Genomic DNA, 13,493 nt, shown 5'->3' on the forward strand with positions numbered 1-13,493 from the left:
TTCATTATAAAACATTTTATCGGTTTTGATTTAAAAAAGATTTAAAGCAAATTTTTGTTATATAATATACAATATAATTGTATATGTAAATTACAGTTTGAAAAATACATAAAAGTTTGAAAAAAAGTTGAAGATAACTATAAATTATTCATTTTGTAGTACTCTTTCGAAAACACAGAAAAAATAAATTACTTGCAGCCATAAAAAATAATATGTATCAAATAATTTTTTTAGCCTTATCAAAAAAAAATTTCAGTATTTGAAAAAAAAATATTTTTATATGAGCGAGAGAGTAATTTTTATATGTTCATGTATAATTTTATGAAAAATTTTCATCCCTAAAAATCGAATTATAAGATGACTTTTTATAAATGACTTATTTTTAGAAAATTTTTAATAAGTTTTGTGAATCAAAATTATATTTCTGTAGTTTCAGATTAAAATAGATATTTGTTTCCTGAATCATACTTAAAAAGATTCTTTAAAAATATTAATTTTGAAGTCTCTGATTTTTTCAATGAATATTGTTGGCTATTATTTTAATTGTTATATTTCAAAATTAATTTACTTTTTGAAAATATGTATTGTAATGAAAGATGGTATATATTAATTAAGTATTATTATCAAATATTATTTAATTTGCATTTTAATACTCATTTTTAACTAATAAGTATTGTAAGATGATTAAAATAAAAATTTTTAAATTTCTTTTATTAAAATACTATTTTATTAATATTATTTTATGTTAAAAAAATAATCATTAAATGAAGTTAACATTTACAAAATTTTTATGAGATGATTAGCTGCAACTGATTTGCACTGAAGTTAAAAATGTTTTGATAATGTCAAACATAGTTGACATTAATTTTTTTAATGTATATATAAAAATATGTATAATATAAGTGAAAAATTTATACAAAATATTGTTTAAACAAATATTTTGGATACTAAATCTTTTATAAATTATAATATACAATATTTTAATATATATAAAAATTGGTTTGTCAAAAAGTAACATTTACTTATACTAAAAACTGTTATAACTATATAATAAAGTAAACATAAAATGAACAAATAAAAAAACATGCGTAATAAAAAGCAATTGATAAAAAAAATGAAATTAAAAAGAAAAACAAATGACAAAAAAAGATTTTTGATTATGATAACAATAAACAAAAAAATTATTAATCATTTTTAAAAAAAAAAAGAAGAAAGATTTAAAATATATTAAAGTTTGTTATGATTAGAATAAAATTATAACTTTAGAATCACCTTACATAATCATATTTTTTCATACATTTGTTGAAATGATATAATATATCTGTACATCATTATTTTTAAATATCAAATAAAATAATAAAAGTTTAAAAATATGATTAAATAACTAAATTTTTTATTTATTTTAAAATTCTACTAAAAAACAAATGAGTATTTTCTAACCACATTGTGAAATGAAAAACATTTTAAGAATTACAATGATGAACATTACTGAAGTAAGTATTATATTTTTAAATAGTTAGAGGTCGTACAAAGATAGTAAACATAAAGTTTAAAAATTTAAAACCGTATCACAAAAACCGCTTTGTAGTTTTGAATTTAGAGCGCACATTCAGACAATAAAAAAGATATAAGAAATCTTTTGTTTCTATAATTTATTTTTTTTTTGTTAAAATTTATTATAATTGAAAAAAAAATAGGAAATTAAATTTTAAAATAAAATTGTGCAAAAATACAACATCTATAGTATAATCTTTTTTTTACCAGTTAGGAAATTTACTTAATTTAGTTTTTATTTTATTTAAAAATAATTTAATAATATATATACATAATAATAACAAAAGTTAACAAGAAACTGTATAAAACGGTGTTTTTTGTTTTGGTGAATGTGAGTTTCGGTTCATAATAGAATCTTCAATCACAACATCTTTTAAACCTAGACGTTTCATTTCATCTTGTAAAATTACTTCTAACTCATAACCAAATCTAATTTGTTCAGCGAGAAATAATGAAAAACATCCCCATGCTTGTGCTTTAAGAGGACAAATAGAACTTGATAATGGAGAATATTTAAAGTATTTTTTTATTGAATCATTTCCATTAAAATTTTTTTCTGGTGAAAATCTATCTGTAATATTTAATGATGGTCCTGATGAATTATTTAATAGTAAAGAAGAAGACATTTTTGTTTTTTTTTTAAAACTTAATCTATTATTTGATAATATGCTACCACATTGTGAATATAAATTTTTTGTCGTTTTTTGGTATGGTGATAGTGGTGGAATGTCAGAAGATGAATGTGTGGATGTTGTATCACTATTTATTTCAATTGTTTTATAATTAAAATTTGAGGTAGCAGAAGATATTGAGATATTTGGTGAAATACTTTTGTCTTTTATTATTTCATTTGTAATCTGATCCTAAAATTGTAAGTTTCGTGGTAAAAAAATATGTATAATATCTTATTTCCTTACATTGTCACTTAATAATGATACTTCCATCATACGCCCGTCAAAATATTTTAATTCTCTTGCAGCATTAAATATGGCAGCTTGTAATCTATCCCAAAAATTCATTGGTATCCCTTTAAATGCATTTTGATTTAATGCATAAGAAGCACCAAATTCTCTTAAACGATCGAGAACTGATGAATTATCATATATATGTTCAACACATTCTAATAATGTTTCACAGAAATGCTAAAAATTAATAACATAAAAAGTTAATAAATAATATTATCAAGGGATTACAACAATAATTTTATTTTTATATTTTGATTTATGTTTTTAAAAAAAAAACATAATATATTAAAACATATAATAAAAAATATTTTTGTTTTATATAATATTTCAAAATAAATAATATTACCTGAATATGTAACTTAAAATTAATATGCTGTTCCCATACATTGTTATTAGAATTTTGAAAATTTTCTAATCCTATAACTTGTAATAATTTTTTATCTCTAGAAAAAATTGTTGAAAAAACTAAATGTCCAAATAAATATAAATTTGAAACATCAACATTTGACAATGTCACATGAATAATTTTTTTTTGTATTGTTGTTAATTCAGCAGCTGGCCCAAAATGATTTCGTAAAGTAAAACTTCCTGTATTACCTTGTCCTACTCTAAATGATTTAGCTCTTCTACTAACTCTTGTTATAGGTAATTTTTCAATATGAGAGTTAAATGAAACTGAATTTCTATGTAAACATCTTAATAATTATAAATATAATTTGTTTTTAATAATATTGACTTACAAGTTTTGTTTTTGTATCATTTTATTTTTACTAGCTTCGATATCAACTTCATTGAATGAGCTAGATCTCTTACGATCATTTGAAATTTTTGTTGTCTCACATTTTCCTATAGTAACACTTTTTGCTTTTGATTTTTTTTGTTGAATTATTTTATTGTCAATTTTAGTTTGTGAAGATTCTGCATTGCCCATGTCTTAAAAAACGAAATAATATAATATGAACAACAATAAAAAATATATATGATTTAAAAAAAATTTTTTTATTAATAATATTGAATAACTTTAATTTTTATAAAATTGATAAAAATAAAATACTTCTAAGTATAATAATATAAAATAAATGAAAATTTTTTTGAAATATTATAATAGTGGGAATTTCTAAAAGTTAAAATTTTGTATGAAATAAATAAATATATATAAAGCTATGTTGTAATTCAAAAAAGATAAAAAAAAAATTAATTTTGTTTATATAACTTAAATCATTGTCTGAATAAATTTATTTTTGCCATAATGTTATGTTGTTTTTTTATATATATCAAAAAAAATCGTTAAACTTTTATACAATATAAATGATTATTTCACAAGTTATTATAATAATATAAAATAATTAATTTTTTAAAAAATATTTTATAAAAATCATCATAAACTTTAAAAAATTATCATTACTTGGTTAAGATAAAAAAAAATATGTAATATATAAATTATTATTTTTAAAAATTCAACAATACTAAAAATTAATAAATGAAGCAGTAAATTTTGTAAGTACAAATATGCACATGAATAAATGAAATTATTGAGATAATTTTATATGTCAAATAAAATAATATCTAGCTTTTAATAAAATATATAGTATTGATGCATAAAATTTTGGAAATTGATGTTCATATTGATGGATAGATAACAAATTAAAGTTTTGGGAATTGTTTTTTTTTATTGTGATTCTATGGCACACCCTCATAAATGATACCATAGAAAATTTTAACATAAAAATAAACAAAATATTTGATATTATATATTTAATTTTAAAAAAAGAAAAGATTTTCCTTACATATAATAACAGAAATATTATTTCGAATGGCTAAATTTTTATAAAGTAAAGCTATTTAAAATGATCACTTAAATGATTTATTTTATTACTAATTTATTTTAATAGTTATAAAAATTATCTTATAAATTAAAATTAAACAAGAATATGTTATACTTTATTGTTTAACTGTATCATTATTTTTTTTATTTCCCTTTTAAATCATTTTTTTTAAATCTTATTTTTTAACTTAAAACATTTAAAATAACAAAATTAAAATATATATATAAAAAAAACAGTGATATGAAAGTTATTATAGTCTAATAACAAAAACATATATTAAATATTATAAATGAAACATATAAAAAAAATACCAATGGGAATTTCGGATAATCAAAGTTGTACAATGAAAACAAAATTTTTAAAAAGAAAAAAAAAACTTTATATTCTATCCCATTATTTTTAATAAAAATATAGATTAATAATTTTGAATAAATAAAAAATTTATATAGTTAATAGAATAATATAAAAAAATTCAACTTTTACATAAACTTGCTTACCATAAAAATTATTGTAAAGTTTTAAATTAAAAAAAAAAAAAACTTTTATTAATTAAATTTTTTTTTGTTTTTAAATAAAAAATTAAAGAACTAACTAACAATACATAATATTAAGTTGTAACAATTAAAGGAAAAATTTTTAACGTTTGTCGTGTTACAAATTTATCTGATTATATTTTATGCCCACACAACAACCATTGTTTTATTCCATTACATTTCTTTAAAGATTTGTGTGACCATTGGGAGATAAACATAGATATATTTACATTATTATTTTTAACTTGATAAGCATAGAAAAAAGATTTTAAAGTTATTTATTCTTTATGAAATTATTTTACCTGATATTCTAAATGTCGAGACACTATTATTATCATTTATTTTTTAGTTATAATTAATTTTAATTTTAAACAATTTTAAAGAATACTATTATATATATATATATATAATATATACAATTTTTTTATATAATTATATTAAGTATTAGGTTTATAAAATGATAATATATCAATAAAACTAAAAGAAAAATATTTTCGCAGCAATAATAATAAAGATAACTTTAAAAAAAATAACATTCTGATACATTATAGTGCAATATTTTAATAAAGATAAGAAATTAACGGCTGACTAAATTTTTTACAATAATTTGTTAAAAGTATTGAATTATTATTATTATTATTATATTTATTATATCATTTTAAAGAAAATGAAACATTTTATTAATAGATACCATGTGATATTAATATATTTTTAGAACAAATTAATTTTTTTTTTTAAAACATTTTAATGTTATTAAAAAAATATTTTGAAATATTATTAAAATGGCTTAAATATTTTTATTATGTATTATATTTAATAAAAAATATATTAATTGTATTAAAAGAAAAATTTTTATTATTGTTGTATAATCACAAAAAAAAAAAATTTTTTTTCTTTTTAAAAATGTTTAATATGAAATTATGTGTAAAAAAATTAAGCTGATGTTAATGGTAATGTATCTTCTGATTGAATAGTTTTAACACTTTTAACAATAGTCATTGGAACTTCAACATATCTTTCTTGTTCTGGTAAGTATAATCCAACAAACAAATAATAAATCCATGCACCAAAAAATGCTCCAAGAAATGGTGCAATAATTGGAATCCAGAAATAATAATCACCTTGTCCAAAAACATTTTCATATCCAACAATCCATGCAAAAAGACGTGGTCCAAAATCGCGAGCTGGATTTATTGGATAACCAAGATTATATCCAAATGCACATCCAATCATTACAAGAGAAAGTCCAATAAGTAATGGTTGAGTTGAACTAGGAATTCTATTTCTTCCTTCAATAATTATACAAATACATGAAATTAAAATTGCTGATCCAAAAAATTGATCAACAAAAGCTCCAAAAAATGATAAATGTGGTGCTAAAAATGATGTAAATATTCCAGCTGTTGAAATAGAATTTGGTATTTCAATACTTCTTATAACAGTATCTGTTGATAGATCTTTTATTACATGGAGATTATTATAAAGATAAGTATTTGGTCCAAGAGATGAAATTTTATCTAAAATATTATAAAATTAGTTATAATGTTAATTAGATTTACCCCAGTGAACAAGATAAGTACAAGCTGCACCAATAAAAGCTCCAATAAATTGAGCAATACAATAAACAATAAAAATTATAGGATTAATTTTTCCAAGAGTTAACATTGCAAATGATACAGCTAAAAAATTATATTACTAAATGAAATTTTTTTTTTACCTGGATTTAAATGGCCACCACTAATTCTATATGTTGCATAAACACTGAAAGCCAAAGCAAGTCCCCATCCAATAGTAATTTGAATCCATGTATGTTTTATTTGTAAATGTTCAACATTTCCAGGATTTGAAAGAATAAATTGTGCACATACAGATGTTCCAATAAAAACTAATAAAAATGTTCCAAACAATTCAGAAAGAAATTTTTTAAAATTATCATTTTTAATGTTTAATTTAGAACGAATTTTATCAATAATGTTAGGTTTAGTAGAATAATTACGTTGTTGAACTTGACCAACCATACTATAAATTATATTTAATATTAATATTTTATTTATTAAATCACAATAAACAAGAATAAAATAATAATGATACAAAATACTTAACAATCATCTATTATGTATTAAATAATTTTTTAAAGTCAAAATATAAAAAACAAACCACATTACCTATCTAAATATACTTTTTATTTAAAATGAAAAATATTATTTAAAAAAATCATTGTTTTTGATAAAATATTTTATAACATGAAATAATTATCATCTATATTTCTAATGTACATCTAATAAATAACGAAAAAAATTAAAAAATATTTTTATGGCAGAATATTTACACTCATTATTTTATGAGCACAAAAATTAATTATATATCAAATTTATTAAAAAAATGAAAAAGAAATTCTAGTTTAACATTATAATTAATTTTTTTCCCTAAATAATAACAATATTATAATTATGCATCATTAATAAAATAATTATTAAACCAATTTTTTAAAATTTTTTTTTTTTAAAATCTTATAAATAATTTTTTAATAGATTGGTTTTTTTAAATAATAATATAACAAAAATTAAAAAAAAAATATTAAAAGATGATATTTTTAAAGAATGGATAATATAAAAATAAAGAAGAAAAATAGATGATAATATCAATAAACAAATATAATTGTCTTTTGATAAAATAGAGAAACAATATATAAATTTCCTGCCACCCGACATTATTGTTGTAATATTATTTTGATGTATCAAAATAATAACAACACACAGATAAATTATTCTATAATAATGTATTTTATTTAATAATAACAATATATATATATATATATAATAATGATAATAATAATAAAGTACTTCATTTTAATTTTAAATGAAATTTATTTTTCTACTATATTCAGGTAAAAGAACATAAAATATTTTAATATTATAAATTAAATATTCTACATTATATATAAATAATACAAAAGAATTATTTAACATTAAAATGGTAAACATTCAGTCAATTTTACCTAAATAAAACTTTTATTTATAATAATAAAATACTTCTTTTTTCAAATAAAGTAATTGTGATAATAAAAGTAAAGTATAAAAGTATGTTGTCGTTTGAATGACATTAATAAAATTATTAACTTCCTTACATGTATATTCATTGAAACTCATTTACCTTTTACTAAAAATTTAATTCATATGTTAAAAGAAAATAATTTGAATGTAAACAAGTATTATTGTAAAAATTGTAAATAACTTTTTTTTTCTTTAAAATTCAATTATAATATTGAAGGTTAATGAAATTAAAAATTATAAAAAAGTATAAATTGTAAATTTTTGTTACTTTATTTTATAAAACAATATATATATAGTACGGCCTTCAATTGAATAATAAAATAAAATAAAAAAATTAAGCCCATATTTCTTATTTATAAAATTTTAAAAATGTTAATCAGTAAATATTTTAGTTGAAAAAATAAAACTTAATTTTTTTCATCTATAATTCTAATTAATGATTCCGTTAATGATTAACAATAGGATATATAAAAAGAAGAAGTAAAGATATGTAAAAGAGATATAGAAAATACTATTAAAATTGGTAAAGCTTGAAAAGTTTGTTTTGATGAAGATGATTTTGTTAATCCTCCACCATCTTTTCCTCCCACTTGTGCAGCTGGACCGGATATTGTTGCATGTGAGGCTTCAATAGTCTCTTCTTTTTCCGGTTCATCAGCTAATGGTCCCGTTAAATTATTTTTTGATTTATTTTTAGCAAATTGTTTTTTCATTTCCTCTACCCATTCAATGTTCCCAGAACTAATTAATTTTACATTTTTTCCATATTCCTCTTCTTTTGTTCCTCCTATTTTATGATCACATATCTTACCACCATAATTATTTATACAGTCACAGAAAAATGTATTTGAACCTCTTGTTGTTCGGCATGTTCCATTATTAAGACATGGATTTGGATCACATGGTTTCAATTCACAATTCATTCCTGTAACTCTCTTTGGACATAAACATTCATAACTAGACTTTGTTTTATTTGTTTTTTCACATGTTCCACCATTTTGACAAGGATTAGTTAAACATGGATCAAATTCTATTAAAAAAAAAATAATATTAAAACAAAAAAAAAAAAAAGACATACCGCTAACATCTGTACAATTTTCATTAGTAAATCCAGGAGCACATTTACAGTATGATATTTGTTTTTTATAATCATATAGACATGACCCGTTATTTTGACATGGATTAAATATATCACATGGATTGGTTATATTATTTTCAACTAAATTCATCTTTTCAATTTCTTCTTTAGCAGTATGCTTATCTTTATAACTGACAATATTTAAATGTACTAAAAAAAATTAATAAAAATAAATTTATTATTTTTAAACTAACTATCTTCTTGTGCTGGTTTTTCACACATTGCATGACAAGTAGCTTCATCTTGAAAAATATTTTGAGAATCTCCTTTACATCCATCATACCAAAAAGAATTACATTTTCTTGTTTTTTTATTATAATAATATTGTTGTATCCAATTACCTCCATTACATTCTTCTCTATATTTATCATCAAATTCCTCTAAACATACTTTACCTTTATATTTTGGTGTCTCTTCACATAACCATTGACATGTTAAAAGATCTTCAAACATATTCCTAGATTCTCCTTTACAACCATCATACCAGAATAATTTACATGTTAATGATGCATGATCAAAATAGTAACGCTGTTGCCAATTACCTATATTTATATTAAAAATGAAATAAATAATAACATTACCTGATAAACATTGATTCCTATAATTAGTGTCAAATTTATCCCAACAAATTTCTAAATTAATTTTATAGTTTCTTATATAATAGGAATATATTAAATTATCAGTTATAAAGCATAAGCATACAATAATTATAGAAATGACCATACTTTTGTCATCTCAGAAGCATTTGGAATTTTTTTAAAACTAAAAATAGGATAATAAAATTTTTATTACTGCAGTAAAATTAAAAAAAAATAAATATGATTTAAAATAATTTTAATGGATTAAAAAGAATAAAATATATATTTATATAAATATATATATATATATAGACATAAATGTACTAAACAATATCATTGCAATTATTTAAGTTGTAACGAATTTTTAAGAATATTATGTTTATTTATATATGTTGTTCTGATTTTTTGAAATAACATATATTCTATCTCTATTTAAAAATCTTAAATGAAACACTTTGATAAAAGGGGCAATCTTATACTAAATAATATGGCATTCTTATATAAATCTCATGGGAACATAAAAGAGTTGGTATTTAAAAAAAAATTGGTTAACAATAGATATATATATATATTATAATTTTTCTTTTAAGTTAAGTTTAAATTCCTAAAAATATATATAATATTCTATAAAAAGAATCAAAGGGATAAAAAATATTTAATATATGGTTTAAAATTATATATTTTTAATATTATATTCTTAAAAAGAATATAAAATAATAATAATATATAATTATAGTTAATACTTTTCTTATATTAAAACTATTATTTATTATCATGAAAAGAAAATATTAAAGAGAGTTAACTTAAAAAGAAAAGTTAACTTTTATATGCTTATCCAAGCAAAATAGCTATTAATTTAATATGCTTTTATAGTATATTAAGAAAACAATTTACTTTTGTTAATATTCAATAGCTATTATAATATTATTAGAAATATAATTATTATTTTAATAAAAGAAAGCAAGCATAAATTTAAAATTCAACTAATAAAATTGGTTACATTATTTGATACAAATATATAAAATGCATAAAAAAAAGGATAATTTTTTTAAAGAAAAAGATATAAACTTACGTGATCTAGCTAATACATGACTTTCTTCACACATCTTTTCACAAGTATTTAAATCATTAAATATATTTCTTGAAGTTTCTTTACATCCATCATACCAAAATAAAGTACATCTTTTTGAATTATGATCATAATAATAATTTTCTCTCCAATTTTCATTTCCACATTGTTTAGAATATCCTTCATTAAATTTATCTAAACATGATCTTTTATCTTGAGTACAATAATAACCATTTCCAGCATAATCTTTAAGACATTCACATATAAATGATCCATTAGTATTTTTACATTCTGCATTTCTGTCACATGGATATGGAGTGGAATAACATTCATTAACATCTTTAATATAAATTTATTTATAAAAAAAAATATTATATATATTACCTTCACATGTAAAACCATCACCTTGATATCCTTTTTTACATTGGCAAACACCTTGACTACAAGTAGCATATTCTGAACATTCTGAACAATCATTAGTACTTTTACCTAATCCAACAAAAATACATTCATTTTTACCATCACCTACATAACCTGCTTTACATGAACAACTAAAAGATCCTAAAACATTTGTACACCAAGCATCAACATGACAATTATTATCACCATTTCGACATTCATCAATATCATTACAATTTCCATAAATATCTTTTTCATATCCAGGTAAACATTCACATGTATAATTAAATTTTGTATGTTGTTTACAAAATGATGTTCTAACATCACATTTATCACAAGCAATTTGAGGTGCTAATCTTTCACCACAAACTTTTCGACACTGATAAAGAGAATAAAATTTATTATTATTACCACCACAACCATAATAATAAAATTTTTCACAATCACCTGTATTAGCATTAAAATAATACCACCATTGGCCAATACGATCATCAGGGCAATGAGCTGGATCATGATCCAATAAACATAAATCTAAAAACATTATTATAATAAAATATTGTAACAAACCAGGAATAGAAACTGGATTATGTTCTTTGTATAAACATTGTTTTATACATTGTTGCTTATTATCAAATCTATTTCTAGATCCTAAACATCCACCATAATAAAATTCTTTACATGTTTCATCTTTAGAATCAAAAAACCATTTAGTTGTATAATATTGACAAGGTCCAGAATCTAATGGTTCTAAACACCTATCAGTACCATCATCAATTGACAATATTTTTTCAAATAAACATAAACAAAATATTAATAAAAATATTTTCATTTTAAAAAATTTTTTAAATGTGAAAAATATAGGAAAATTTTATCTTTTAACAAATTGTTAAAATATTTCATTAAAAATTAATTACTATAAATATTAAGAACATTTTTTTTTAAATTTTACATCATTTACAATTGTCATTACTATAAAATTATCTATTTATTTATTATTAATGAAACAAATATTTTCTTTTAAAAATTTAAGTTATAAAAATAGTCCTTTTGTAAATAAGATATTTATGATGCGTGTTAAGCTTATAAATCATGCATTTTATATAAATAAGAAAATTTAAAAATTAATTTTATCAAAAGAATTAATTATTTCAAATTTATCAATAGCTTCTTGTGACAATGAAGCATTTCCGGGGCGTTGAAGAATTTTTACTTGAAAACCAGCATCAGATGCAGCAAAAGCTTCTTTATCAACATCTGTTAGAAATAAAATATCTGAAGGATGTAATGAAATTATTTCCGCAATTTTTTTATATGATAAAGAATCTATTTTATGACCAATATTTGTATCAAAGTAATTGTCAAATAATTTTGTTAAATCTCCCTTCTCAGAATATCCATAAATTAATTTTTGAGCCTTAATTGATCCACTACTATAAACATAAAGTTTAATTCCTTTCTTTTTTAATTTTTCTAAAACAGGAAGAACATCATCATAAATATGACCTTTTATTGAACCATTTTTATAAGCTTCTTCCCACATTAAACCTTGTAGTTCTTTTAATGGAGTTAATTTTTTATCTAAATGAATCCATCTTTTAATATTTTTACACAAATCATCAACATTCTTTACATTTTTTATTATTTCACTATCAATTTCACCTTCATCATTACTTAATTTAATTAATTTATTTTTAATTTCTTCAAAATATTTATCATACCAAAAACGTTGCAAAAAGTTATTGACGTTGTTTGAAGCATAAGGAAATAATACATCCTAAAGTAATAGAAAATATAACAAAAATAAATTATTTATACTTATAAAACATACTTTAACAAAAGAAATACTTGTTGTTGTTCCTTCAATATCTGTAACAATAGCTTTAAACATATTTTCTTCAATTAAATGTTTTTTTAATAAAGTATAATATTTATAAATAGTAGATAAATATATATATTATTAAATAGTTGTAACAAAAATTTTAAATGTTACCTTTTTCTTTTTGATATAATAAATTTTATTGATAAAATCAAATACTTTATTAGATAGTTTAATACATTTATATTTATGTATATAAAAATCAAATAAAGTCGCGGCTCAATCATAGAAAGATTTTTTTTTTTTTTTATCAAAATCATTCTTTTAAATTCATAATAAATTCTTTATAGAAACAATATTTGATAATGGACTAAAAAATTTTATATTATTAAGATATAAATAATTTATGTATATAAACAAATAAATTATTTTTATCCTTTAAATTTTATACTTATAATAATACCATAATATTTATTATATATATATATATATAAAATATTTTCATTATTGTGTAGTAATTTTTAATAAAGTTTTTTTTTTTTATAAAATTATTATTCATTTT

General features: G+C 19.7%; 4 protein-coding genes across 4 annotated transcripts; all 4 read right to left on the reverse strand.

Moving 5' to 3' along the window:
• Positions 1 to 1,841: 1,841 nt before the first annotated feature.
• On the reverse strand, positions 1,842 to 3,450 carry SRAE_0000022200 (Globin, structural domain-containing protein; the record flags this gene model as incomplete). Its single annotated transcript, XM_024646083.1, has 4 exons — positions 1,842 to 2,417; positions 2,472 to 2,696; positions 2,866 to 3,214; positions 3,260 to 3,450. 4 exons carry the CDS (start codon positions 3,448 to 3,450, stop codon positions 1,842 to 1,844), a joined length of 1,341 nt encoding a protein of 446 aa, XP_024500301.1.
• A 2,361-nt stretch (positions 3,451 to 5,811) lies between these two features.
• Positions 5,812 to 6,896, reverse strand: SRAE_0000022300 (Major intrinsic protein family and Aquaporin-like domain-containing protein; the record flags this gene model as incomplete). The annotated part of the gene is made up of 3 exons (XM_024646084.1): positions 5,812 to 6,395; positions 6,438 to 6,557; positions 6,596 to 6,896. The coding sequence occupies 3 exons, from the start codon at positions 6,894 to 6,896 to the stop codon at positions 5,812 to 5,814; spliced, it is 1,005 nt and encodes a 334-aa protein (XP_024500302.1).
• Positions 6,897 to 8,383: 1,487 nt separating this feature from the next.
• SRAE_0000022400 (Nidogen/entactin) lies at positions 8,384 to 11,944 on the reverse strand (the record flags this gene model as incomplete). Its single annotated transcript, XM_024646086.1, has 7 exons — positions 8,384 to 8,961; positions 9,010 to 9,219; positions 9,264 to 9,611; positions 9,651 to 9,701; positions 10,720 to 11,055; positions 11,101 to 11,646; positions 11,683 to 11,944. The coding sequence occupies 7 exons, from the start codon at positions 11,942 to 11,944 to the stop codon at positions 8,384 to 8,386; spliced, it is 2,331 nt and encodes a 776-aa protein (XP_024500303.1).
• A 285-nt stretch (positions 11,945 to 12,229) lies between these two features.
• On the reverse strand, positions 12,230 to 13,003 carry SRAE_0000022500 (Enolase-phosphatase E1; the record flags this gene model as incomplete). The annotated part of the gene is made up of 3 exons (XM_024646087.1): positions 12,230 to 12,785; positions 12,834 to 12,889; positions 12,944 to 13,003. The coding sequence occupies 3 exons, from the start codon at positions 13,001 to 13,003 to the stop codon at positions 12,230 to 12,232; spliced, it is 672 nt and encodes a 223-aa protein (XP_024500304.1).
• Between the last annotated feature and the right edge of the window lie 490 nt (positions 13,004 to 13,493).

The sequence above is a fragment of the Strongyloides ratti genome, scaffold srae_scaffold0000001 (assembly GCF_001040885.1).
Source record: "Strongyloides ratti genome assembly S_ratti_ED321, scaffold srae_scaffold0000001".
NCBI lineage: Eukaryota > Metazoa > Nematoda > Chromadorea > Rhabditida > Strongyloididae > Strongyloides > Strongyloides ratti.